This window comes from Octopus sinensis, unplaced genomic scaffold (genome assembly GCF_006345805.1).
Source record: "Octopus sinensis unplaced genomic scaffold, ASM634580v1 Contig11972, whole genome shotgun sequence".
Lineage (NCBI taxonomy): Eukaryota > Metazoa > Mollusca > Cephalopoda > Octopoda > Octopodidae > Octopus > Octopus sinensis.
The window spans coordinates 1-15,635 of NW_021832522.1; the positions used below are offsets into that span (position 1 = coordinate 1).

The following is a 15,635-nucleotide window of genomic DNA, read 5'->3' on the forward strand; positions in this document are numbered from 1 at the left end:
AATATAAAAACTATTATTTGACATGGACAAACAGGTCCTATGTAATGAAGTTTAAAAATTAATTAACATTTAACAGTTATTTATTTTGGCGAGACATCAACACCGATTTTTCTCACCATTTGAAAATTCGGCCATTCTCGCGCGGAAATCTCGCTCTGTCTACTGTCGATCCTGGGCACTCTTTGAGGCTGGCCGAGGGTAGCAAGATTCCTAAATTTCAGAGCTGCAGTCTATATAAAACAATGGAAGTAACATTCTACTACGAAAGAAGTAAATAAAACTTTTCAAACAAAAAAGCCAATTTTAGCTAAAACAAATGCTCCCGACAAAAGCTGTAATGAATTTTTGTATTAAAATATCAGATACAAATAATAACATCAAAATTTCCCAGATTGCCAATAACGCCATCATTGGTTTTTCTGGGAACATGTATGTTTTGGATTTCTTGGAGCAAGAATTTTCTCGTTATTTTCTGTATTTTTTGAATTAATTTGTTTTCTAGACGGTCTTGGAATGTATACCTAATGTTTTTGAAGGATTTTATTAAAAAAATTCTATCAAATTTCATACTTCCACACCAATTATCGGTATATTTGAGTTCTTGTTATATTTTTAGACCGTTATTCTCTTATGTGTGCATAATGCAGGAATTTATCAATTTGCAATAAATTCCTTCTCAACTGTAGACTGCACATGTCGCGTTACGACAATCGGGTCAGGCGGAATAAGGACGCGTACTTGGATAAATATGCAGTATTTTCTTTTATAATCATTGCCAGTTATCGTGGAATTCATACAACACAGAGTGAGGCTATTGAGTTAGCCCACAATGCCATTAAACATGCAGCACTGACTGATCGATTTACTGGAGGATTTTCCAATAGTATATTTGCATATATAATACTTTAGTTGAATTTATAATTTATGAATTTATAAATGAATATAATGAGGAAAGTTAATTATTATATATTTAAGATATGAATATGTTTATATTAATAAAATTTAAATAAATTATTAGTATACTTTAGTTTATACAATCTCGATTCTTGGAATAAATTTTGTCGTCCTTTTTCAGCTTTTTTAATGCGTATCGATTCTAATCTTCATTAATTTTTTATTGTCATACATTTTTCTTAAATTATTAAAACTAGCTAATAAACAATTCCGTGAAAAGAAAAAAATATTAAGATAATATCGAGCAACATATATAAAAACTAAATATGACAAAGAAGTCAGACGTTCTTCAGGAAAAGTTGTTTGTGGCTGTTAAACAGAGCGCTGCGGATACTATCGGTTATAGAGACAACCGTTCAAGCATCTTCAAAAACAAGGCCCGTCGGTTCCAGAATTGAAGGGAAACCAGCTCTTTTCAGAGCTTTGTGAATTAGATTGTTAATTTCAGTGTGCCGAGGAAATCGGCCGGCGCTTATTCGGATGTAGCCAAAGGCGTCAACTTTATCCCCACAACAACAGAGGTGAGGTCTGCAGACAGGGAGTCGAAGGTACCCAAGATACCCAAACGGAGTGAATCCCTATCGAGGACAGTATCCAAAGGTGGAGAAGGGAGTACATTCAGCCAGGAGCCTGAGTATGGCTGACAGGCGGAACGGAAACAAGTCAGTCTGTGTTGGTCGAGGAGTGGTTCCAAGTCAGTTGAAGGTCGACGGCAAAGAATTTTGTCCCAATCTCGCTGAGAAAAGACATCGGAAGGGACTTTATTTCCACTAATTTTAAATTATCGATTGAAGTAACACTCACTTCCACATTAATTGGCTTATTTGTAGAGAAATATATTAGATTTCTATTTCAAAAGTGATAGAGCATGCTCATTAATTACTCTTAAGTCGATAAGCTTACTTTCCTAAAGTCTTCCTATACACTTTTGTACTTCCTTTTTAATATTTTTGAATTTATAAATGAATATAATGAGGAAAGTTAATTATTATATATTTAAGATATGAATATGTTTAATATTAATAAAATTTAAATAAATTATTAGTATAACGTGTTGATGAGGGCTAAGGTTGTGTCATGTTAATAATTTTTAGTGGAAAAAGAAAAGGATGCGAAAACTCAAACGCAAGCGTCGTCAAATGCGGAATCGGTTAGAAATTTCCCCTTTAAATCATTTTTAGTGCAAAGTAGTTAATTTTCACTGATTTGATCTTTCTGTTTAATAATTACATTTTTTCCATTCTTTTTGATCAGATATATATTTCTTTAAATTAGACGCGTAGCCCTCGTTAGCTTACACGTGAATAAGTACTTAGGCTATTAGGGCCATGCATTGAGAGGCATCTACAAAGGGTCTTTATTACGGTTTCAATAGAATCCTCATAATGACTTACAAAGTAAGTTAGAAAAATAAAATTATTTAAAGAAATTTTTAAATCATAAATTTTAATAAAATAATGTTAATTTAAATAGATTTTTATATGGAGTCTTGTGAGTTCACGTGCAAAATAATCGAAAGTATAAAGAATTTTAAAGTATTAAATTCATTTAATAAAAGAACGAAATTGAAGATAATATCAAATACGAGAACTTGAAGTCTGCAATAAGAAATCATCTTAGCCGGCCTTTAAAGAACATTATCAAATCAGTAGACACACTCTCATCTCAAGAAAATGCTCACAACATTTTTTTCGACATTATCCGCCTGGATATTGGCAATGTTTCAGAGAATTCTATTCTTCTTCGTGCTTATTTCGTCATAGTTCTCCAGTTTGACTGGCTAGATTACTTCATCAAAGTAATTTACTCAAAAAACTCTTAGAAAAGTGGTTCGTTGAGCCCCGCTGAGCAAATTCCACTTTACGCGAATCTTATTTCTGTCTTAAACGAAAGTGAACCTGGAAATTCGCTGTTTCCGGCAAAATTTCAGCAAATTTTTATTTTCATATTTTCCGATGAAAACAGCTTTGTTTTTAAAAAACCGGAAACTGATTATTTCACTTTGATTGAGGCCGCAATGACCACATTGATGGATAGATTTACTCCCAAATTCGTGCTCAAAATATACCTGAACTACTCTTTGCTTCTCAATCAACAGGAATTAAAATTTTTCGATATTTTTACCCGCAATGTTGGGATTTTAGTCAAAAATGGACGGGTTGGTCTTGATTTTGTACTTTCTCTAATCCTCGATATGTTTTTAAAAGTCGATTCCTCTTCTTTTGCTCAGTTTCTGGTCCTTCGCAGTGTTCCTATCAATTTCTCCTTTTATAAGTGCATTGAGCCTTTGATAAAATTCTTTGATTTGTCAACCAGTGACCTCATAAACCAGCTTCCGTGGGAACCAAGACAAGTTTTATTGTCCGTCAAGTCGGTTGTTGGGCTGTGTGGAGGATCTGTACCAACCTGTGGAGATATTTTATGTTGGCTACTCGAATTTATTCCCGGAAAGACCTCAAAGAATGAAGTTATGAGGGAAATGTATCTCTCGTCTGATCATTGCTTAGTTTTGATGCCATTCATTCAGCATTCAATCAGAATTTCCGAATATTTGAGGATATTTCGACCTGGCTGCTCCTCACCGACTTGATGAGACTATTTAAGGACCAGGGCGGACATCGAGTTAAATTTGCGGATTAATTTTAGTTATTACGGGATCTTTTTAAAAAACAGTCCCGCAAATTCCGGTCCTCACTCCCTCCCTTGGAATGTCCGTTGGATATCGAGACTTTGTGTGAGAAGGGACTATCGACTTGTAGTGATTGGTCATTGGAGTGGTCATTTTTTGCTTCTTATTACAAAACTGCGGTCAGACTGGTTCAAGAATTTATTAAAGCTAAACCAGAACACGTCAATTTGACTAGAATTTGCAGAGAATTTACCAAAAGGACTGATTTGCTGAGAATTTTGGGAGAAAATGTAACAGTCTTCTGTTCAGACGAGTCCCTGTTAACAAGTCGACTCGAGTTTTTGATTTCTGTTTTGTAATTTTTGATATTTTTAGAAAAATTGTCTCGTCGATGGATTTTTGGACAGTTTTTATGATTTGGTTGTCGCCCCTGTGATTGATGCATGTTCCCTCAACAGTCCCAAGTCGGCAATTTATTCAACTCTTACTGTTGCAGAGGTAGACTACTCAAATGACTATTTTAGACTTTTTGTGTCAGCTGTGATAGGAATACGACTGAAGTTGTCAAGTTTATACTTTATTTGTTGGATTTCACTCATTTTTTGTTTAAAAACTCAGAGAGTGGTGAGATGGTCCCCAATCCTTCCCACTTTATGTACGTCAAAAGTAGGGTTTTGGGGTCTTTGGTGTGCATTTCTAAGGTGGAGACAGTCCGCGAAGCTGTTTCAAGTTGATTGCAAATAAATCGAATTTAGACGTGTTAAATGACATTCATTCCCCCACACTTTTGACTCATTTCTACGTAAAACAAATATTCGGAATATCGTCACACAAACTGACAACCCAGTTGACTATGTTTGCTAATATTTAGTGAGTTGTCTGGACAGGATTGCCTGGGAGTGGCCGATCTGGTAAACCTTGCTCGCTCTGGCTGTTTACAAGCACACGTTAAGGTGGATTACTGTCATTTGCTGTTGGCTGTTTCGTCAGTTAATGACTTTTGGGGTTGATTTTGATAGATTGTGCCGCATTGCACGTCTCGGGAGTTTAGATCAGTTGTCGAATTCTGTTCTTCTCTCATCTGTCCAGACACCTGTTGTGAAAACCATTTGGCATGTATTATTCAATATTCTGACCCACTAATAGCTGCAGCCACGTTTTCGTCAGTTTCGACATTCTTGTGTCATTTGATGTCTGTGCTGTTGCCCAATTTGTCTGATTTTGGCGACTATCGACGACAGCTTACGGGATATTATTTAAGCTTCGTTCGAGTTAGTTTATGTGCTGATTGGACAGAAGAAATTGTTGGTGGATGCTCAGTGTTTTGTCAATGAGACGATTCGAGGACTAGTGCTGGACGAATTGAAGCATCAGCTTACTAATCTTGTTGCGTTGCTGATGGACAGGGACTGTGATGAATTCTCTATGATCAACTCGGTTATTTTTTCGTTGACTCAATGAGTTTTTGAATGTGTGGTTTTTTGAGGGGTTTAAAATATGCGACTGAGTTAAAATTTTTTGTTAATTTGAGTAGCTATGGACTTTTTTATAACACTGATTTTCACTGAATGATTTAATTATGTAATAATTTTGCTCAGCTGAGTATCCTCGTGACATGCCAGCTCCGCAAGTTGATCTTCGTTATCAACCTGGATTATTGAATTAATTTATTATAATGAAGGTATGTTTTTAATTAAAATACTATTAATTAAAACACGATAATAGTCTCAGTTTTTAAAATACACTCACAATGTGGCACCGAAACATGGTTTGTTTAAATCAGAAAAATTATTATTTGTAGAAGCTAGTGAAATTTTTTCCAGATAAATTAAAAAATTTTATACGAAATGTTAGCCATCAAATAGAGTATGGGAACAGGTTTTTAATAAAAATTACCTCAAGCATTCTAACAGTGGAAACCGATAAAATAGGACGACAGGCTGCCGGGTCAGTCTTGGTTCAAGTAAATTATTTTTGAATTATTTTGAGTGCAAAAATTGCACAATGATAAGTTCAATCGTCGCTGTCAATCAAGCAGCCGCCGTCGGACCATCTTTGAATGTTTTTTGTACATTTAAATATTTTTTGGTCGATTTCAAATCACGAAATAAACAGGAAGGGCAAATCAACAATAAAAGGAAACCAAATGTCAATATTGAGACCCAAGTTCTGACAAGCAGACTGATCGGTTTTTGTATTTTTATCACATTAGACCGATCAATCAGACCGATTTTGGACCCTCGGATGGACTTTGCTCTCAACGTTAGTATTTTGTTTTGTAATTCCAAAGATGCACGTTAAATCTCTTTCTACTGACCATACATTTGATTCCGAGGTTTTGGGCATCAATGCGGGTTATTAAAATTTGGTTTTCTTTTTTAGGATCTCTGAGTCTGGTTTCTTCCCATTTGCCCATTAACCGAACAGTCGCAGCGATTCGGTTGGCTTTGATGCCGAATGGGTCAATAATTTTGTTTCCCTCAAAACAAGAGCTTTTAGAATGTTCAGGAAACATTGTCATGGTCGTGGACTCGAATGGAAAGATAAGTAATTGGAATTACCTCAATGAGTAGTCATGTTGGAGGGGGCCATGGATAACCAACCAACTTCCGTGGTGATGCGAGCCATTTCCACGGCCTGGGAAAACTGTGTGCTTCTTGCAGGACGTTTTTTGAGAATTCAGAAGGAAGTGATACATTTTGATGATACAAATTCTGAAATCAACGTTCGAGAAATTTCAGGGTTTGGTCAATTTGATATAAGTAGATGTCTTAAAGACTATTTTTTGGAATTTCTAAATCTTCCGCCTTCCGATAAGGTAATTTTGTGTGCCACCTGTAGAAAAGTGGAGTTGAAGCACTCTCATTGCTCAAATCAAAGTTCACAGAAAAGGCCATTGGTTTGTAAATATACGTCTTTAGCCAAGAACTGAACATTCCTTCTGACTCTCATAACAACATATTTAACAATCTACTGACTACTCATTTCCGTGATCACATTCTTCGGTCTGAAGTGAGGACTGACGGAAGGACCTTTTCTCAAATTAGAGACGTCTCTTGTGAGGTAGATATAGCACCAGGAATACACGGTTCTGCCATTTTCCGACGGGGGGAGACACAAGTATTAGAAAAGATTGTTCATAGTAGGTTTTGAGTTGTGTCGAGTTGTTATCCCCATATTCCACGTCACGGAGACATCCATTTTCCGCGATTACCGGGTTGGTGTTACCTGCTAATCGTGTCTCAGTGCCTGTGTCGATAAGCAATTCGAACTGATCTATGAAGTATATATTTTTTATATTTGGCTTAGTTTCCGCCTTATTCGACAAACGAGGTTAGACAGAGTGGAAACTTGAATCGAAGGGAGATGGGTCATGGTAAGAGTACTGTATGACATGTCAGGGGCACTGGCGGAGAGAGCTCTCCTTCCGACCATTCCAAAGGCGGGAAATCGGTTTTTTAGTGTATCTTGTGACGTCACGGATTCCCATGGTGTGAAAATTCGTGATTTATTCAGGCTCATCTTCAATGGCTTCCGTATGTGCTGGATCGTTGGCGTTGATGGACGCGGGAGTTCAAATCACGGAATTGGTGGCTGGGATTGCCATGGGGGTTGTGAGTACGTCATGTGGGAGACGGTGGAAGGTCATCACCGACATCACTGTTGATCAAAAATGCTATTTTTAAGGGAATGGAAGACTCCCTTGGAAACATGGATTTTAAAGTAGCTGGAAGTGTCCGTGGATTCAATTCTATGCAGGTTAGTGTTTGTGACCATTGGGTAGTTGGATGTCAAGGGAGATGGAATATGCTTAGATATACTAGCAGACTCGCTGGAGAAAGGGCATGGTTTGTTATTGCAGTTATAATCTTTTTAGAGGCAATTTGTCGTTTGGTAAATCAAATGAAAACAGCAATTGATAAGCCACGGGAATCAGTAAAGGAGTGCTGGCCTGTCAGCAGAGTATTGGAAGTGACCTCAAGTCAGCGAGCCCGCATCATTGGATCGGGGGGACAGGGACTCAGACGACATTTCAGTCAGTCTGGTTAGGCATATTTAATTATTTTTAGGTGTACTTGTTGAACCTCTTGACGAGAATTGTCTTTTTTTATTTGCTCCTTCTGTTGAGGCCTTGGAATATGCTCGAGAGGCACTGAATGAGACGATCCTTCAAAACGTATTCTAAACGATATATCATTTTCTAGAAAGAAGTAGATTTAAAATTGTATCAAGTCTATGATGCCACAATAGTTGAAATGACGTTTGTTTTTTGAGTTATTCGTAGTGATAATGGTGTTTGGGTGAGAGTCTACAAAACAATGCAGCCAATTTTTCTTCACTGTAATCACCTTTCTCTCGACAATGTATTTATTTTGTTATATTTTTGAGACTAAGAAACCAGCTGATCTCGGATTTTATGAAGGGTTGAATATTCGAGTACAATATTTTGGGATTGATTCGATGACTGGCAATCATCGTTTGTCTCGGAAATTGGCTCTGACAAAAGAAATGGAAATTAATTGATTGTTGTGATTTATTGTTTTTATTGAGATAGTATTCAGTGTTGATATTTAGTTTTGCTTTTAGAGTTATTTGAATCTAGTTTGGTTCAATAATGTTCAGAAAAACCACTTCGTAGTTGTTTTTCGTTGTCTTGAATATTCGAATCTCATTGTCTCCTTGTTAATATCTATTCCTTGTTAAATATTTAATCAGTCAATTAACTTTCATAAGCTTTAATTGCTTTTCTCCATTTTGGTCTAAAACAGTGATTCTTAACGGGGGCGCTGGCGCCCCCCTGGGGGCGCTGGAACATATTAGGGGGGCGCTGGAATTTTAATTTTTTTTAATTATTATAAATATTTTATTAGTTTTTGTAAATCATTATCACGTGCTTTTCTATTAATTCTAAATTCAAATTGTCTTGTGTGTACGTAAAAAAATTATTCACTGATAATATTTATAAATATTTGTTAATTGTATTTAATATTTTAGAACTTTTTAATAAATATTTTAATTATATTTTATAGATGTCTGATAAAAAAGTAAAACGACGTATATATTCGGATGAATACCTAAAGTTTGGAGTGATACCCTACGACCATAACAATTCACTTCCAATGTGTCTTATGTGTAAAAAGGTCTTTACAAATGAAGGAATGAAGCCTTCAAGAATGCTAAATCATCTTAAGATTTGTCATCCTGACAAACTTGATGCGGATATCAATTATTTTTCTAATCTGAAATATAATTATGAAAATCGTCTTATGATTAATCAACTATTTACAAAAAATTCGAAGATGCTTGAAAAAGGCCTATTAGCATCATACAAAATATCGCAATTGATAGCGAAATCAGGAAAACCTCATACTATTGGAGAGTCATTAATATTACCAGCTATCAAAGAAGTGTTAAATTCAATGGTTGATTGTGATTCTGAACAAATAATTTCATCAATTCCTTTGAGTAATAGTTCTGTTTCTTCCAGAATTGATGAAATGGCATTTGATATCGAAGAAACCCTATGTGCATTTTTAAGAACAACAAAATTTTCAATTCAGATTGATGAATCGACATTCAACGATAGTGTTGCACTTTTATTAGTTTACGTACGTTATATTAATCAAAATGATGTAATTCAAGAAGAATTTTTATTTTCTGAACACCTTGAACTCGATACAAGAGGATTAACAATTTTCAAAACTGTTGAACAATATTTTTTGAAACATGAAATACCCCTTAGCAATATTTTTGCTTGTTCAACAGATGGGGCACCTGCGATGGTTGGAGTTCATCGTGGGTTTTTGGCATATATGAAGGAAAAAGTACCGAATATTTTTACAATCCATTGCGTCATTCACAGACAGCATTTAGCTGCGAAAAATTTAAGTGAGAGGCTGAATGAATCACTAAATGTTGTCATATGTGCAATAAATCGTATTAAAATGCACCCATTGAATTCGAGAATATTTCGACATATTTGTGAACAAAACGATGAGCATTATGAACGACTTCTTTTGCATACCCATGTTAGATGGCTTTCAAAAGGAAACTGTTTGTGTCGATTTTTTGAATTGTATGATTCAATCTTAGAATTTTGTCAGTTACATGAGCAGAGAATTTTTAGGTAATTATTCCTTAATCATTTTAGTAAGTTGATTTTATTGAAAGCTGATATAGCTTATCTAGCTGATATTTTTTATAAAATCAACCAAGTAAATATTAGCTTGCAAGGAAACAATATCAATTTAATAAATGTAAAAGGAATTATTATGCCTTTTATTGAAAAATTACAACTTTATGAAAACAATATTAAGAAAAAGATTTTTATTAATTTTCCAAATCTACAAAAATTTGGGGTTATTTTTTGTAATAATATTTATTAGGTCGAAAAATTAACGGATTCTGACTGTGAATGCTTTTGCTTGCATCTAAAAATGTTAAAAGATGACATGAAAATCCGCTTTGAAGATTTAGAAAATTTAAAATTTTTTGATTGGTATATAAATCCATTTGAAACTGAAAACGTTAATTTATCTCAAGAAATAACAGAAAATTTATTAAATCTGAAATATGACTTTGAAGCTAAAGTCATTTTCAACAAATATGGATATCAACAATTCTGGGTTACTCATAGAAAAAAATATCCTTTATTGTGGAATGAAATTGAAACACTTATAATAGCATTTCCTTCAACATATCTAGTTGAAAGAGGATTTAGTGCAGTCTCTAATATTTTGACCAAAAAAAGAAATAAATTACAAATTGTGAATAGAGGAGATTTGAGACTAAGTCTGTCGACTATTGAAGCTGACATAAAACGATTGACAAATTCCCATCAAGCACAAGGCAGTCACTAAAATTTTTTTATATAAAAAAGTTTGGTTTGTGAATACCCTTTTTAATTCTAAAAAATAATAAGTAATATTCGAAAATATTAAAATGAAACAATTGGCGAAAAAATTGCCAAATAAATCTATAATTGAAAAAAAATAAATTAAATAATAGGGGGGCGCTGAAATTTTGAAGCTTCGAAATTGTGTCAAAAGGGGGCGCTGACTTAAAAAAGGTTAAGAACCACTGGTCTAAAACATTTAGAGTTCAGACAAGGTAAACGGACAGGTAATCAAAAATACAGTCGGACCTCGTTATGAGCCAGACCTCGGGTATGATCCATACTCGCTTATGATACAAACTCTATTTTTGAGCCACGTTTTTTGAAACTGCTTTTTTCCTAAGGGGTTTGTAAAAATCAATTAAAAATAGACCTCGTTATGAGCCATCTAAAAATTGCTATAAACTAAATATTTTGTAATATAATTATTTTTATTTTATATATTTTATCGTTTTTTTTAAAGAATTTTTTCCTTGCCGCGTTGTTATCTTTGTTGAAGTATTTTTCACTGTTCTATGTTTTCTAGATGCCTAAAATGAAAATTGATCACGAAAAAAAACTCGAAATAGCCCAATATATTAAACGGAACCAGCTTTCAGAGCGCAGAATTGCGGAAATTTTCAAAGTTAGCAGGGCTACAATTTCACGTATAAAAAAAGATTTCCCTTTTCTTGATAATGGAACTATTTATTCTGATTTATCCGAGCAAACTAGTGATTCTGAAAAGCTTAAAAATCTCGATCTTTAAGTTTTCGAAAAATTTCACAAATTGCGACTTGAAAAAGTTCCCTTATCTGGACCGACCATTAAGAAAATTGGGTCGATGGTCGCTTCAAAATTATCATTGAATAATTTCAAATCGTCTAATGGTTGGCTTCAAAGATTCAAGAAACGACATAATTTACAATACAAAACATTGTGTGGTGAAAAGGGTTCCGCAGATACATCCATGCTCCCTCATTTTTTCCAAGAATTAGATACAAAAGTTGTTTATTATGGTAAAGAAAATGTATTTAATTGCGACGAAACTGCACTTTATTTCAAAAATACACCAATTAAGTCATTTGTACAATGTGGTGAAAATTCGTTTGGTTTTAAGCAGCACAAGGAAAGGTTTAGCCTGCTTCTATGCTGCAGTTATCTTGGAGAGAAACTGGAGCCTTTAATTATCGGCAAATATCGAAACCCTCGGTGCTTAAAACAATTCTATTCTGATGTTTTTAACGTCATGTACTCTTCTTCTAAAATTCGTGGATGACAACTGAAATTTTTAAAAGCTGAGTTTTTAAATTAAATACCAGAATGCTTTCTGAAAACCGAAAAATATTAATGTTGTTGAATAATGCTAGTTCTCATAGACCAGGCCTGGCCAACCCAAATCGCATCGCGGGCCACTTTGTCCAAATGAATCCTTTCCGCGGGCCGCATATACATGTACATACTAAGGATAGATATCAAAACAACACAGATAAGATTTTATTTAGTAAAATAGCATTCAGTCCAATTATACGTATCAATGAGAAATCTGTTTTTCTTTATCTTCACTTAATTTTTTCAAATCAACTTCACAATTACTAGTTGCACATCTTAATTGGTTTTCTAAGTTTTTATCTGTTAAAGAAGATCTATATCTACTTTTACTAAACTTAATTTCGAAAAGAATGATTCACATACGTAAGTAGATCCAAAGGAGCTTAAAACTCTTTGTGCAAAAATTCTTAAGTTGGGATATTTTTCTGCAGTCACATATTGTTATAAAAGTCAATTTTGGATATAGTAGGATAAACAAGTCTTAGTTCACTGTTGCACTGTAGGTCAATTATTCCGTCTGCAAAGTATTTGAAACAATAGAAAACGTCAACATGAAATGGAGAAGAAAATGTTTCAAACATTTTCTCATATTTTTTTAGTTCCGAGAATCGACTGTCAAATGCTGCAGCAAGATTTTTTTATTCATCAGCGTACTTGAAGAAATTTTTACAATGGCTGATTTTAATTGATTTAGCGTTGGAAAATGTTGATCATTTCCATTTCTTATTTGACATTCAACAATGACAATTTCATTCGAAATGCTTTGACTTGATGGCATGCATTAGTAATCAAATTATCCTGTCCTTGTAACTCCTTGTTTAATTGATTAATTTTTTCGGTTATATCTAACAAAAGCACAGATCTAGCATCCATTCTTCATCATTTAATTCAGGTAATGTCATTTTCTTATGCATCATAAAACTTTTGATTTCTTCTCTCAAGTCGAAAAAACGTTTTAAACATTTTCCGCGACTCAGCCATCTGACATTGGAAAAATACACAAGATCACCATAGTGAGAATATAACTCGTTCAATAATTCTTTAAACTGGCGATGTTGAAGTGCATGAGAACGAATGAAGTTTATAGTTCTTACAACCACACTCATAACATGGTTCATAGACAACACTTGCGCGCACAAATTGTGTTGATGTATCAAGCAGTGTATTACCAAATAATCATTTTTTATGCTTCTTGACTCCATCTCATCCATTATTAGCTTTACAACTCCTTTATTTCTTCCAATTTCACAAAATTTCTCTCGCGGGCCGCGGCCTTGGGTTGGCCAGCCCTGTCATAGACTATCCGATTATTCAAACATTGAATTTTTATATTTACCTAAAAACACTACATCGTTAGTTCAGCCATTGGATATGGGCATAATTAAAGCACTGAAGACAAATTACAGTAATTTACTTATCGAATTTGTATGCATTTGTGAAAATAGAAGCAATTTTTTGGAAGCAATCAAAAGTCTCAAATAAATGATTTCTACGCCCTAAGGAAAAAAATAATGATTAATTTACGGGATTAAAAATCGTTTTGGAGAAAAGATTACGCATTATTTCAAAAAAGTATAACTTATGAACTGTTTCTATCTGTTTCTTGTGAATATTTTTTACTTAAAGTACTGTTAATTAGGATTATTAGCGAACCTCGGTTTATGATACAACCTCGGTTTATGAGCCACCAAGTGGCTCAAACCGAGGTCCGACTGTACTTAGAAATCTACAATTCATAAACAGATTTTGATTCAGTACGATTTTGACTAGAAGTGATATGTTATTATTAACACACTTATTGTAGGGCTATAATAATTATAGTTCCACCTGTGCAACATCCAAAACAATGTTAGTAACGAGTCTCCTTCATTTTCCTCGTTTAAGCGCTGTGAGCCGCAGCCTGTCCAAGTCATCATCGGTCTTGAGACAGGATTTGATTTTGGCGAGGTCCGCTTTCAGAAAGACAGGTAACGTAGTGTGTAGGCGTTCCCGGAACCGTGGTTTGTCGCATTGGAAGTAATCCTCCATCACCGTATTTGCGGGTGCGGACTGGTCCATTTGCAGTATGTGTCCAAATAGCTTCCAGCGGGATTCAGCAACGTCAATGCAAAGTGGCCTTGTAGAACACTTTATATATAACGACTCCCGGGATATTCTATAAAGACACTCGGGGTAGCTCTATTGCACAATGTCTGGAAAACGCCTTAATTCACTGTTGGGACTATCTATCGTCACTTTTAATGTCAGGGGAATCTCCAATACATATAAAAGAAAACAATTGTGCAAAGATTTTGAGAGATACAATGTATCAATCGGATGTATACAAGAAACGAAGGTCTTGGAAGGGGCTGATGAATCATATGGAAACTACCGTCTAATACTACTTCCCAGCATATCGAAGCACTATGGGCAGGGATTCATTGTCCATAAGACTCTAGCCCCTGGAATTCATCGTGTATGATGTGTAAATGATATAATCTGTGTTTTGCAAATAAAGACATGTGACAAAGGAAAATCGAGGGGAATTATCTCCATTATTAATGTCTATGTCCCACATTCTAGGATTGTTGTGAAAGACCCAGAAGTTTTAATCATATTCTACTCTGAGCTATCCAAAGTCTATACCGAACTTGAATCCTCTTTTATAATATTCATTACGGGTGATTTCAATGCCAAAGTTGGCGTTCAAAAAGGATTACAATTCATGGGAAGACATGGATGCGGTATAAAAAACTTATCTGGGTGCTTCCTTGCGAATTTTCTGTCTGTTATGTGACTTATTTATATGCAATACTGCTTTTCAGCACCCTGCACGTCACAAAACGACATGATGAATCAATCTATATATACAATCAAATTGATTATATTCTCTGTCGGATGAATGACAAAAGCTTTCTGCTTGACTCACGCTCTTATGGAGGATCAACTGTCGACAGTGATCACAAAATCGTTATGGCTATGATTAGCATTAAAATCCATCTCGTGTTCTTAAAAAAGACTATACCAAAAATTCTAGAGAAGCCGGATATATGATCGGAAAGCTAACCTTTAATCTACTTATTCAAGAAGCTTATAAACAACACATTGAATGTCTATTGAAAAACCTGGACATGCCTCAGTCAAATCAAGACATTTGGAATAGCGGATAAGCATATCGGAAAGAAGATTGAAACTAGAGGAAAACTTATGAAAGCCTGCCATCCTGAAGTTCCAATGATATCCTTAAGGCAAAAAAATGTCAGGCTTAAATTACAAAATACTATTGACGCGAATAAAAAACAGATTTTAAAAACAGATTGTAATTCTTTGAAATGGCAAATAAAGAAACTAAAAAACGAGCACATAAGAAATCTAATGAGGACTAATATAAATGAAATCGAAAACTTAAAAGATGGTGCACAAATGTTTGCAGGAGCCCGTCTGCTAAAAAATAAGGAACAAAAAACTCACCTAAGAATACATGACTTTGAGGAAAGAATTATACTTTACCCTCAGTAACAAACAAAAGTCATCGAAAACCACTTTGAGAAGCAATTTAACACATTAAATGGATCTCTGGATGCTTTTGTCGGACCCTAAAGAGAATTAGTAATTCCGATTACGTCTGAAGAAGTGCAATCAGCAATTTTAAAATTGAGGAACAATCGATCTTCGAGACCCGATAACATTAACCCCGAACTACTGAAATACGGGCCATATATACTATTTGAAACCATTGCTAAATTGCTGAACGATATGTTCACATCGAATTCTTCTCTACCTGTGGGGAAAGGCATTCTAATCCCAATTCAAAAGCCACATAAGCCGAAAGGCCCTTTGGAGAACCTACGGCCGGTCATTCTTTTA

General features: G+C 34.7%; 1 protein-coding gene across 1 annotated transcript; it reads left to right on the forward strand.

Moving 5' to 3' along the window:
* The first annotated feature begins 6,158 nt into the window (after positions 1 to 6,158).
* Positions 6,159 to 11,226, forward strand: LOC115229132 (zinc finger BED domain-containing protein 5-like). Its single transcript, XM_029799544.1, has 5 exons — positions 6,159 to 6,401; positions 7,271 to 7,342; positions 8,614 to 9,612; positions 9,970 to 10,209; positions 11,005 to 11,226. The coding sequence occupies exons 1-5, from the start codon at positions 6,159 to 6,161 to the stop codon at positions 11,224 to 11,226; spliced, it is 1,776 nt and encodes a 591-aa protein (XP_029655404.1).
* Positions 11,227 to 15,635: the final 4,409 nt, after the last annotated feature.